Consider the following 12,709-nt stretch of genomic DNA (forward strand, 5'->3'; position numbering starts at 1 on the left):
TTAAAACTGATCATTTCAGACAGAGGGGCAGAATGAGGGTTGAAAATAATTGTTTTTCTGCATTTTGTTTGTGCAAAAAAACTTTATTAACTTAAATTAACCTATTATAAAGGATGAAAATTATAAAGGAATAAAAAAATAAAATAAAAAAATCCATTTCATGACCCCTTTAATCAAAATAAAAAAGATCAGTTAAAACCAAATGAATTAATCAAAAGTAAATCCATACAATTAATATCCTAAAATGTTCTATATGAAGTGCCTGACGGAACCCTAAAGATTCCATTTAGAACCTTTTCTTCTAAGAGTGTTGGAAGTGCAGATTTATCATAGTACATGTTTGATCACAGTAAATGAATGAACAGCAACTTAAAAACTTGTATAATTACAGTATATCGTATATAAACTTACAGTATATAAATTTAGCTTAGAAAGCCGGCTCACAAGTTTCTCCCTACAGCCAGTCCATCCATGACAACCCAAATAAGGGTTTCTTTTCCCAAAATACTACGGTATAGTTAAAGAATTCGTCCCTTCACTCGGGAAAACAGAAAATAAAAAGATTGGATAATAAGCATCCAGTTGTGTAGAGAATCTGCATTTAGATTTAAAGATATTTGGAAGATTTTCTCCAACTGTGAACTTTAGTATGTCACACATAAACCTGACAAATGTGGTGTTAGACATCCCGAGTTGTGATGACCAGTGAAACCCTAAAGGAAAAAGCATTCTGAACATGAATTTAACAGTTGTACTGTGTTATTGAATATGAAATATCCATAAACCAACTGGATGGGAGCCAGTTGGATGTAATTCTGGTAAATTTCCATGGTATTGTGTTGATGAATCTCACAAAGAAATGAAAAAGTGAATCAATGATCATGATGAAATAAAAAAAATCATTACTGTAATTACTATATTATTACTATTGTTGTGTGTTATTATTAAGTATTCAGATAAAAAATATAAATACTAATAATAATTGTGACCAGACAGGATGATTCTTATAACTGTATTATAATGAGAATCTAAATAGAATCATCAAAAATAATGAGAATTACAAACAAAAGCAAAAGTACAACATCTGGACACATTGTGCTTGTCGGGAAAATGTTGTCATGCAAAAAATCTTTCTGTCCTTTATGCAAATCTAGGCTTTCTTATTTCTTCCCTTTTGGGGTGAAATATATGACTGGAGATGTTCTCGATTCATCCAGCTGGAAGAGAGGATGAGAACAGGATGAAGTGAATGCGTGTGCGTATCGAAGAAGATTATTTTACTTAGTAAAGGCACATACATGTCTCAGATTAGACTGACAATTTCACAAGATCACTAATGAAAAAAGGTGACTGACAAAAGCAGTCTGAAGTTAGTAGTCGGTCCAGATCTGCAGACGTTTCCCACACATTTTATGGGAAAAGCAGTGGAATTCTGTGGAAGAGAGTAATGCACTTCTATAGTAGCTGAAAATTTGACAAAATATTTAATAACCGAACATGCAAGGGGGTGGAAGATGTGTAGGAGTCCTGTGTGGATCTGCAGGTTGTGTGTGGGCCTGTGATGAGTGAAGTTGGGTTTGAGGTAATCCAGTACACAGAGATGAGAGGATGAAGATGAAGAGCGAAACACAAGGCATCGCTCTCTCACACCACGGCTGCGTCTGAAATCACACACTCTCTGAGTAGGTACTTCTTTTGAACAAGTAATTACCTCGTGACTGTTAAAAAAAATAGGTTAAATATAGTATGAATGTGTGTAGTATAAAATCCAGACGGACTATGTCCACCATGTTGTCACTGTCACGTGACCAACGCTTCCCTGCCATTCATAATAGTGGAGCGGCTAAGTGATATAATCGTTCAGTTTATGATACAAGCGTGAAAATTGGCATGAGCAGTCTCCATGTGTCACTTGACAAGAAAATTGTCCGAGCCACTTGAAATTTCAAGATTTTTCATTTTTCAAGATGGCCGACACCTTAGTGGAGCAGTTAAGTGATATAGTGGTTTATTTGGTGATACAAGCATGAAAATTGGCATGAGCAGTCTCTGATGGTCACTAGACAATAAGCCACCCACAGCTACTTGAAATTTCAAGATGGCGGCCATTTTTCAAGATGGCCATCACCTTAGTGGAGCAATTAGGCTCATGGCAATTTTCATGCTTGTATCACCAACTAAATGATTTCTTAAGCCTAATTGCTTCACTAAGGTGGTGGCCATCTTGAAATTTCAAGTAGCTGTAGGTGACTTATTGTCAAGTGACCCACAGAGACTGCTCATGCCAATTTTCATGCTTGTATCACCAAATAAACCACCACTTAACTGCTCCACTAAGGTGTCGGCCATCTTGAAAAATGGCCGCCATCTTGAAATTTCAAGTGGCTCGGACAATTTTCTTGTCAAGTGACCCATGGAGACTGCTCATGCCAATTTTTTCACGCTTGTATCATAAACTGAACGATTCTGCCAAACATAAGCACTTAGCCGCTCCACTATAACTCCTCTCCCGTGGCCTCATGGGATAGTATGAATGCACAACTAAAGGTGCAGTGTGTATAATTTATGAGGATCTATTGTCAGAAATGCATTATAATATACATAACTATGTTTTGAGTGGTGTATAAAGACCTTACTTAATGAACCGTTCTGTTTTTATTACCTTAGAACAAGTCATTTGTATCTACACACACCGCGGGTCCCCTTACACATTAAGTCGCCATTTTGCGCCGCCATGTTTCTACAGTGGCCCTAAACGGACAAACTTCTCTACAGAGCGCGTTTCGTCACTCTGTTGTTTTTCTTCTTCTTCTTCTTCGTTGGTGTTTTTAGAGGCAACTTGCATCGTCACTACGTTGAATACGCACAAAGAAGAAGTAGAAGTAGTAACGTTAGTAGTGAAATTTGAACAAATGGAGGACCACATGTATTATAAGAGCCGGCAGAGCGTCAATCTTCGTCGGCAAAGAAAAGAAAACATGATGCAGCCAGACAAAGTCGTGACAGACGACGGCAGGAATCCCGGATTAACATCAGTGTGGCTTTTTCCAGATGGAAGATGCTGATGCAGGAAAAATGTTGCCTGTTTTCTGCTGGACAATTTTTAGTCCAACTTTAGCAATGTAACGTTAAGTGAAAACTGTTGTATGCAAAAAAGCTAGCTAAAGTCAGCGAAAAAAACACAGACACAATGATGAACAAGTAACAATAATATTCGCAATAGCATCGTTTTACTGAATAATTAAGTAAATATAATTTCTTATTCTATCTTTGTAAATAAACCTCGTTGCTTGACTGGCCACTCTCTGCTGTCTCAGACGACATGTTTGTCCTGTTTTGGCCACCGTAGCTTCTTCGAAAGGAAGGGGTGAGCGGTGGACTGAGTCGTTAGTTGCAATTCGCAACCGAACCACTAGATGCCGATAAAATCTACACACTACACCTTTAAGAATCTGACTGGAAGTAGAAGCTCATCCGGGGACTTCTCGCTTGCTGTTTTTCGAATACTATGAATTTGGACATACTACTCTTGTCACATACTGTTTTTCCGCATACTATATAGTTGGGAAGTGTGTGATTTCAGACGCAGCCTTAGTCTGAGCTGCTTCATGAGGTTAAAACAGCCAGGGAATCGAAGGCCTGTTTCAGTCCAGCATAAGTCCAACAGCGTTCGTCTACGTCACAGAACTGTGGCTCTGAGTTTCAGGGTTACTACGTTAAGTGTTTCCTTTAATAACTGGCATCATTTATGACATTTTATCGTCATGAAATATAATTTACATGAGGAGAGGCATCACATTTACATCCAAAAAGTAATTAAGTAATAAGTAATTAAAACTACATGGAAACCAAACTCTAAAGTTAAACTATTGCAATAATAAACTGCTTAAATCAGTTGGATATGGTCATTCAGTCACACAAAGCTGTTGTATGGCTTCAGGAATGTAGCACACAAGTTATATAAATTACTTTTATAGTACTTTTAAGGCCTGTTTATTCCAATGATGATAACTATAACGATAAAGATATAGTTGTAAAAATTGTCCACAAAAAGTCCACACCAAAACTTAAACCGATAAAAGCACAGAGGAACGATATTGTTTGAATCACTTTCAGAATTATACTTTTTTTTTTCACCTGATGAACAATAAAACATTGACAATCAGAATCCATCCAGCTTTAAAGAGCATGAGCATTTACAGCGGCAAAAGTGCCGCACGTGCTTATAATGAACAGAGCGTTACTGTCCGCTGGTGTGGACGCTAATATAGCTATCATTATAGTTATCGTTCTTGGTGTGAACAGGCTTTAAGGGTGCTTTTGTGTTTTTCTGACGCCATGGACAAGAGAGACCAGTTTTAATTCTTCAAAATATATTTTGTGTTCCACAGAAGAAAGAAAGTCATACTTGGAACAACACAAGTGAGAGTAAACGACAGAACTTTCACTTTTCATGACGGCTGCCGTTGATTTGCTGCGTGAAGTGAAACAGGCCCAAGACTTGAGGAAAAAAAACATGATGATAAAGTATGAACTAGAGAGAACTGTGATGTATGCGATGCATGCATTATCATGGGGGTTTTACCAAGGCACAGAGTACAGCGCTGGAGCGGATTTGCATCGCAAGCATCGCCAAGAGCACAAACCCCTGATCCTGGAATAAATACATCAGCTATAACAAGAAAGGCAAAAAATACAGTCAAATCCTGCATTAGTCATTCCTTCACATGACATGTGCAGTACAGAACCGAGCTCCAGTGCTCAGGATATGTGCTCGTTCAACATCATCAAAGCTACAAAGGGAAAAATACACTATTATACCTTTTAAACGGTGGCAATCCTCCTTAAACAGTCCCTGCTGAAAGTAACTTACACACACGATAGAGTCTCTAAGTTAGCATGCTAGCCCTAAAGTAGCTTACTGGGCGTAAACACATCCGTAAGATTCTCCACATTAACGAGTCATTGCTAGCTAAATGTGTAGTCTTTGCACTGTGGAGACGAACGCAAACGCAAACTCAGTCGCAGTTGCCTGAAGTGCTCACAGACAGAGCAAATGCCCGATGGCGGGCGCTAGTGAGGTAATGGCTGCTGGTTTGAAGCGTGCAGCAGAGGTCAAAACTCCCTCCGTCTGCATTGCTGCGGGTCAGAGAGAAGCGTGTGGTAAAATCAGGCATGGTTTCCCCAGGTTAGCTCGCGGGGCCGCCGTCGCTAGTGTCCGCGCAGCTGTTCGCTGTGACCTCAGCGTTACGTGGGCTTCCAGGGCGGGGGGTTTCCTGGCTGCGTTGGTGTCTGTGGTGGAGCTCTTCCCATTTGGCACGATTGGCCTTGATCAAATCAACCATCGGCTGTAGTTTGGGGTTTAATTTGGCAAACGTCTGGAGAAAGAGAGAGAGAAAGAGTTGATTTTCGTTATGATTAGTTAGTGTTTAGAATTGAAAATAGTAGGTGTTACTCTCCCCTACTTTCACAAGTGAAGTTAAAGCTACAATATGTAAGATTTTTGTAATAAAATATCCAAAAATAACTTGCACAGTGTGATATATTTCCTGCAGTTGTGTACTTACAATATCCCAAAAGTTCCCAAAGATTTTTAATTTCAGAGACATTCCAATGTTAAATAATGGCTCGTCCCTGTCGCCCTGTCCCACTTGTCGCCTGTCAATGACGTAATATCCGCGTTATCCCTGGTTTCCGCTCGTACTGCCATAGTAACCATGGCGACAGACGTGGACAACTGCGTTACGCTCACGCTGTTGTTGTTTCGTTCAAACATTATGGACCATGGCAAGCAGACTTTGGGACAAAAGGAGAATTAAAACGAGGATCAATATCAGCGTGGCGTTTTCGAGATGCCGAGAGCTCCACGTCCGTGACTAACTTCGACTTGACAGAGACGCGCAAATGTAGAGGTGAGCAAATGTACATAAAACTAATCAATGTTATATAGCTCAACATGATGAAATGTTAGAATATGATCAGTATGTTATTCTAATGTTGATCTAGCTTACTGCTAATCTCATACAGACAAACTAACACACAGAATAACATTATAACTTTCAACACTCTCAAATGCAGTTTAGTGTGATAGTGTAGACCAAGTGAAACAGAACTGTGTATCCTCACAAGTTTTTTTTTGTCCCTCCATTGACAGATATGCAAGTGACACTTTGACGCTACAACAAATGAATTTGAATAAAGCGGTTTAGTCCACATTTTCTGAAGAGATTTGATAGCTTTATATGATGAACAGAACATGCTTGAGCTTCTGTTTACCACAACTAATGTGTGTGAGTTGATGAATGTTTATATGTGAATAAAAGCCTAAATTCAATCTGTTCGTCATATAAAGTGATCATGTCTCTCTAAGAAAATTTGGACTAAGCCGCTCAATTCATATGGAATAGTTTTTAAGATCTCTTTTTGAACGTTTTGAAGCGTCAAATTGGTAGTTGTGTAGCTGTAAATGGAGGGACAGAACTCTCTCAGATTTCATTAAATATGTTCTGAAGATAAATGAAAGTCTAACGGGTTTGGAACGACATGAAGGTGAGTAAAGGATGACAGAATTTAAATTTCTGGGTGAACTAACCCTTTATTTTTTTATTGTTTCTGCTGCTTCACCTGTATTTTGATCCCGAGATTCTGTACTCTGTCAGAAGATGTGTAATAGCGCCCCCTATCTTATGACAGTGAGGAATAGTAAAGGATCAGTGGAAAACGAGAGGAACAAAAAAGAGAGAGAGAGAGTGTGGAGTGTCAAGGCAAAAATACTCCCACACATTTCCTGCTCTCCCGCAGAGTGTGTGGCTGACAGTATTCTTTACACACACACACACACAATTTAGAAATCTGCCCAGATTCTCATTTAATTAATCTAAATAATTCATATACGCAGCTGATTTGTAATGGTTTGACTGGTTGGTTAATATAATTGTATACATGTGGAATTATTGGCCAGGCTTAAAGGTTGAAAAAGGCAGGAGATTCAATTCAGAGATTTATTTAGTGGCAAGATCCGTTTGTAGTGTTAGTGATTCGATCCAAATACACACCCTTTTAAATTCACATCTGTAGACCAGAATATCAGAGACACTGGTCTGGACTCTTTTGACTTGAGCAAGTAAGTAGCCCTCTAAAACACCCTAGCAACCACTTAAGCAAAGCAATGCCATCACAACCAGCTGGAAAACCCTAGCAACTGAATATGAGAACACCTTAACAACCACATTTAGCAACACCATGGCATTGTGGAAGAGAGTTTATTCACAGGTTAATTCTCAATAGAAATTAGTTTTGATGTTGTACTTCACTTCGTTATCAAGCTGATAGTAACAATATAAAGCCTTCTCTATTATATTTGTATCAATTTCTAAGGTGTCAAAATGATCGACACTCAATATCCTCCAGTCCTTCTGTCTCTGACTGATAGTTCACACTGTTTTATCCAGTAAAAGTCTTTCAGTATAACTGTACAAACGTCCTCCTTCAGATTGAGCTTCGCGAGTCTTTCTGCTGTCAAATCTGCTCTGATTTTATCAAGTAAACGCAAGAATAACTTCGGAATTGTTAGTAATATTTCAAGATGAACACTTACTGGACTGAAGCAGGTTTACTTGATTATTCAGACATCATTTATAAGAAAAATCATGAGTGTCAAATATGGTTTATTTGTTAATCTCTCAATCATCATTGTATTGCACTGGAGTAAAGCACCGACTGAAGAAAAGACGACATAAACCATTTTTACCAGTGATTATTATGGGAAATGTGATGCCGTACTATTTGCCAAGAGAATTTTCTTCGATGATAGCGATAGCGGTGTATATCCCTCCTTCAGCCAATGTGACTAATGCTTGTGGATATATTAATACAGCCAGGATGCAGTTAAAATATCCCCAATCACTGATTACTATCTCTGGTGATTTTAACCAAGCATCTCTACATAATACTCTCCCCACGTTTTCTCAGTATGTGGACTGTGATACGAGAGACAATAAAATCTTGAACTTGCAAATGTGAAAGAAGCCTTAAGATCTTCACCGCTTCCTCCATTGGGACGATCGGATCGTAATCTTGTTTACATTAGATCTGTTTATGTGCCGGTTGTAATGAAGCAACCGCCAGTAATAAGAACAGTTGAGATATGGGCCCTATCTTGCACCCAGCACAATTGACTTTGTACACCGACGCATGTATCATTCCTATTTTGCACCCGCGCACAGCGGACTTTTCCCTCCACAGACGCACGTAGGTAAACTAGGAAATGAACTTGCGCTCCCCGGGGTGGTTCAGCGCAAAGAGGAGGCGTGTTCCGGTGCAAACGTTCCCTGGTGCTATTTTGCAGGTTTAGAAAACAATTCCGCCACTGACCAGGAGAAACCTAGTCTAAAGTCAGTGGCGCGTTGCGCATGTTATTCATATGCTATTTTAAGGGCGCATGCTTGGCCATAATCAATGTAGCGTGTGCACAACGCGCATACACGTTGCTTATCTCATCTACACACAGACGCAGCAGTTCTCATTTTTAGAAAACCATACATAATTACAAGGAAAAATATTAACAGACGAGGGAAATCATTGTTGTGTCCATGAAGATGTGAAAAATAGGCATAAATCTAGCTTACACATTTACACAAATTATTATACGCCTGTTTAACCGAAGCTAATTTGGGTGGGTTTCTCCCATCCCCAATGTCACTTCTCTGTCTTTTACGGCCCTGACGAGAACGTCGGAAAACGTCGGTCTCCTCGGCTGTGAACCGCTCCTGGCGCGCGCCTGGCAAATCCGCCGTTATAATAGGAATCCGCTATAGAACAAGCGTGCCTGCTCTTAAAGGGAATGTGAGATGACGCTCTGATTGGTTTATTTCACGTTAAGCCCAAACCACACCTATGAGTAATGAAGCTACTTCAGACCAACCCATTTTAGATTTGCATCGGGCGCAAGAGTCATTTATCCCGCTGGTATAATAGCAACAGCGCCCAAGACCCGCCCACAAAGTTACTTGCGTTACGCGCTTGATACTTGCGTTTCAGATCGTTAAAATAGGGCCCATGGTCTGATTCAGTCTATGAAACATTAATGGATTGTTTTGAAACAACTGATTGGGAGGTTCAGTGCAAATCACATGATGAGGACATTGATAGCTTAACTGAGTGTATTACAGATTATATGAACTTTTGTGTTGATAACACAGTACATACCAAAAAGATCAAATGTTATTCAAACAACAAGCCTTGGGTCACCTCTGAGTTAAAAGTATTATTAAACCAGAAAAAGAGGGCCTTTCTAGTGGGTGATAAGGATGAGCAAAAGATAGAGAGGTGAAAGAGAGTTATAAGTTAAAACGACACTTACAACAAAAGAACGTGAGAGAGGTTTGGAAAGATCTAAATATGATGGTTAAGGAGAATTAAGATGATGGTATTAATCCTTGAGTCCTTAAGTCCTGTGCGGATCAGATCTGTGGGGTGGTTCATTATATTTTTAACTTGAGTTTGGAAAAGTACTCGTTTTATGGAAGACCACTTGCTTTAACAGCACAGTTAATAAAGTTGTTTGAGAGACTGGTATTAAACCATTTAAAGTCAGTATCGTGTGGTGCTGAGGATAAACTACAGTTTGCTTATAAAACTGGTGTTGGGGTGGATGATGCATTTATTTATCTCTTGCATAAATCTTTAAGTCATTTAGAGACCCCGGACAGCACAGTCAGAATTACATTCTTTGACTTCTCTAGTGCATTTAATACTATTCAGCCTTCACTACTATGAAGTAAGAAAATGTTGGAGTATATCAGAGTATGGTCAATTTATATAACTGATTATTTCTCTAACACCGTGTCCTAACCATACGTGATGCGATAAGATTCCAGCGACAAATCATTAGTCTGTCCACACTAGATGCGACGCGACCGCGAGATGCGTCAAAATCAATCAAAACCCACAGCCAATCAGAACAGCGTGTGGGCGGAGTCTCGCGGCGAGTGCACGGCACCAGAGAGTAATCTTGATGGCACTCGCATGAAAATGGATGAGTAGCAACATAATCAAATTCACAAATATTACACCATTTAAACATTATTCAAATACATAGGCTACTGAGTTACTAAAACAATCTTTGTCAAAGAATACACTTGTTTGTTCACAGTTTGAACGTTCTTGTTTCCATTTGTTTAATTTCGAGATCTGAGGTGAATTATCCATTGTTACTTTTACAGCTTCAAAGCTGGAGCACTAAATGATATTCAAAGTCACATTACATGCTTTTAACATTAAATAAAGCACATAAACAGCACCTGAGATTATCATTGCCACACTTTGAGTTTGTTGTTTCAGCGCAACGTCGCAGAAAAATAGAAACCGTTTCTAAAATAGAATCATTGCGTGTCGCCGTCGCGGCTGGTTAGGACAAACACTCTGATCAACATGGAAAATATACCTTTTATCGCGCGTCATGTGTAGTTAGGACACGGTGTAATAGACCACAGTATGTGAGGATGCAGGACTGTGTGTCTCAAGTAGTGAAGTGCAGCACTGGAGTCCCTCAAGGAACCGTTTTAGCTCCATTTTTGTTTACTTTTTATACATCAGATTTTCAGTTTTTAAATCCTGTCATCTCCAGACATTTTCTGATGATTCAGCAATTGTTGGCTGTATAACGGACCATGATGAGAGTGAATATAGGGAGCTTTTAAAGAGTTTTGTGGACTGGTGTGAGAAAAACGGTCTCAGGCTAAATGCTAGTAAGACAAAGGAAATTGTGGTTGATTTTAGCAGATTTCCTCAGCAAGTGGTTCCAGTAAATATACGAGAGTCAGAAGTTGAGATTGTAACAACTTACAAGTATCTGGGTGTATATTTGACCAACAAGCTCAACTGGTCTGACAATACGATGCAAGTGTATAAGAAGGGCCAAAGTCGTATTCATGTGTTAAGGCGACTGAGATCCTTTGGGGTTTGTCATGTACTACTTAAGACCTTCTGTAGTCTCATCTGTGGTCTTGTACTTTATCACAGGTTGGGGAGGGGGACTGTTGGAAAAGGAGAAGAATAAGTTGAATAAACTTATAAAGAAGGCAGGATCTGTTGTGGGGATTGTGTTACCCACCTTAAAGGAGATAGTGCAGGACAGAATGATTGGGAAATTGTTTTTTTATGATGAATCATGATTGTCATCCCCTTAATGAAACAGTTGGAGCTCTTGTGAGTACTCACAGCTCAAGATTACAAGATTACACTCAAGATGAATTCATCCCCGCTGTTACAAGGAGCGCTTCAGGAAGTCTTTTTTTCCAACCGTAATTAGATATTACAACCAGCGTTATACAAGATGATAGACTAGCCTATATTCTAGGATTACTTGGTTGAATATAATCAAAAAGAAAACTGTTGCTATGTTTTTCACAAAAAAATCCATAAAACTGGAGCGGTCCAATGTGTTCCTGGGGGGAGTGGAACTTGACATTGTAGAAGAGTTCAACACTGGACCCAACACTCTCATTTAAAAAAACACATCAAACTCACGGCGAACACAAATTCAATTTACATAACTTTAAACAAATCAGACCATCAATGACAATTACTTCTGCTAAAATGTTCCTACATTCAATGATATTTTCACATATAGATTACTGCATCACAACCTGGTCACTCACTGGAGATACAATTTTAAAACCCATAGAAATGTTATTCAAAAAATCTATAAAAATATTTGATCAAAAGCATCAGTGTAATATTTTGGGAAAATACCATATGCTCAATTTTGAAAATTGTATTCATTTTAAAAATAGCTGTTTAATTTACAAAGTTTTTCATGGACTTGCCCCACCTTCACTTTCTACATACATTAAACCAAGCTCTGACAGAGGTTTTTGCACCAGAGCCTCATTTAGAGGAGACCTAGAGATCCCGCACAGAAAAACTAGGAACAGCCCCCCAACAAACATGAGAGAATGTCCCACGTACTGCACATTTAAAAAGCACCTTAAACAGCTTCTTAAAAGTTCCCAGTTATGTCCTCATTTTGACTAATTTTATTGATGTAATGTAATCTGTCTAAATGCGTGTTAATGTGTTTCTTGCCTGATACTGTACATTGTCATATCCTTTTGTGTTGTATATTGTCATATTTTTGTGTTGTTGTCTTCCTGCCTCGGGACTACAGGTGAAAATTAGCATTTATGCTATAACCTGGCTCATTTACAGTCTGTACAGAAGTGTAAGATTGTTCATTAATGTGCACTGTCCCAAATAAATAAATAAAGCTTTGCGAAATTGATACAGGAGAATAAGTCTTGTTGCTGTTGTGAATGTTGTTTAAGTTTTCTATTTAGTAATTTTATTGTTGTGCTGCTGTGACATGTACATTTCCTATGTAATCAAATCAAATCAAATCAGTCATCATTGTATTGCACTGCATTATATGTTTTAAAACTACAGAGCTTTGATCATAAAACTAAGCATTTAAATATTATCTTACTAAGATGTATTATTTCCAGATATAAAGTGATGACTGATATTTATATCATTTTATTGAAGTAGTCACTATTCTGTTTAAAATCTCATTGATTTACATTACAAGCATCAGAATTTCATCCATATAGATATCTAGCCTGGTTAACGTCAGACCTCTTCTCATTTAGACGTGGTCTGGGAACCACATGTTCATTTTCTCGTATTTGAGGAGTGGTTTACGAATGCCCAG

At 38.6% G+C, this 12,709-nt stretch overlaps 1 protein-coding gene across 1 annotated transcript in view; it reads right to left on the reverse strand.

Annotated features, from left to right (window-relative positions):
• Nucleotides 1–4,259: 4,259 nt before the first annotated feature.
• pde11a (phosphodiesterase 11a) overlaps nt 4,260–12,709 on the reverse strand; it is a 95,615-nt gene continuing 87,165 nt past the window's right edge. Inside the window, exon 20 of the mRNA XM_079880566.1 lies at nt 4,260–5,378. Coding sequence (XP_079736692.1) covers nt 5,190–5,378 — 189 coding nt within the window. The 3' untranslated portion in view covers nt 4,260–5,189. The remainder of the gene's footprint in view (nt 5,379–12,709) is intronic.

The sequence above is a fragment of the Squalius cephalus genome, assembly GCF_949319135.1.
Source record: "Squalius cephalus genome assembly, chromosome: 9".
NCBI lineage: Eukaryota > Metazoa > Chordata > Actinopteri > Cypriniformes > Leuciscidae > Squalius > Squalius cephalus.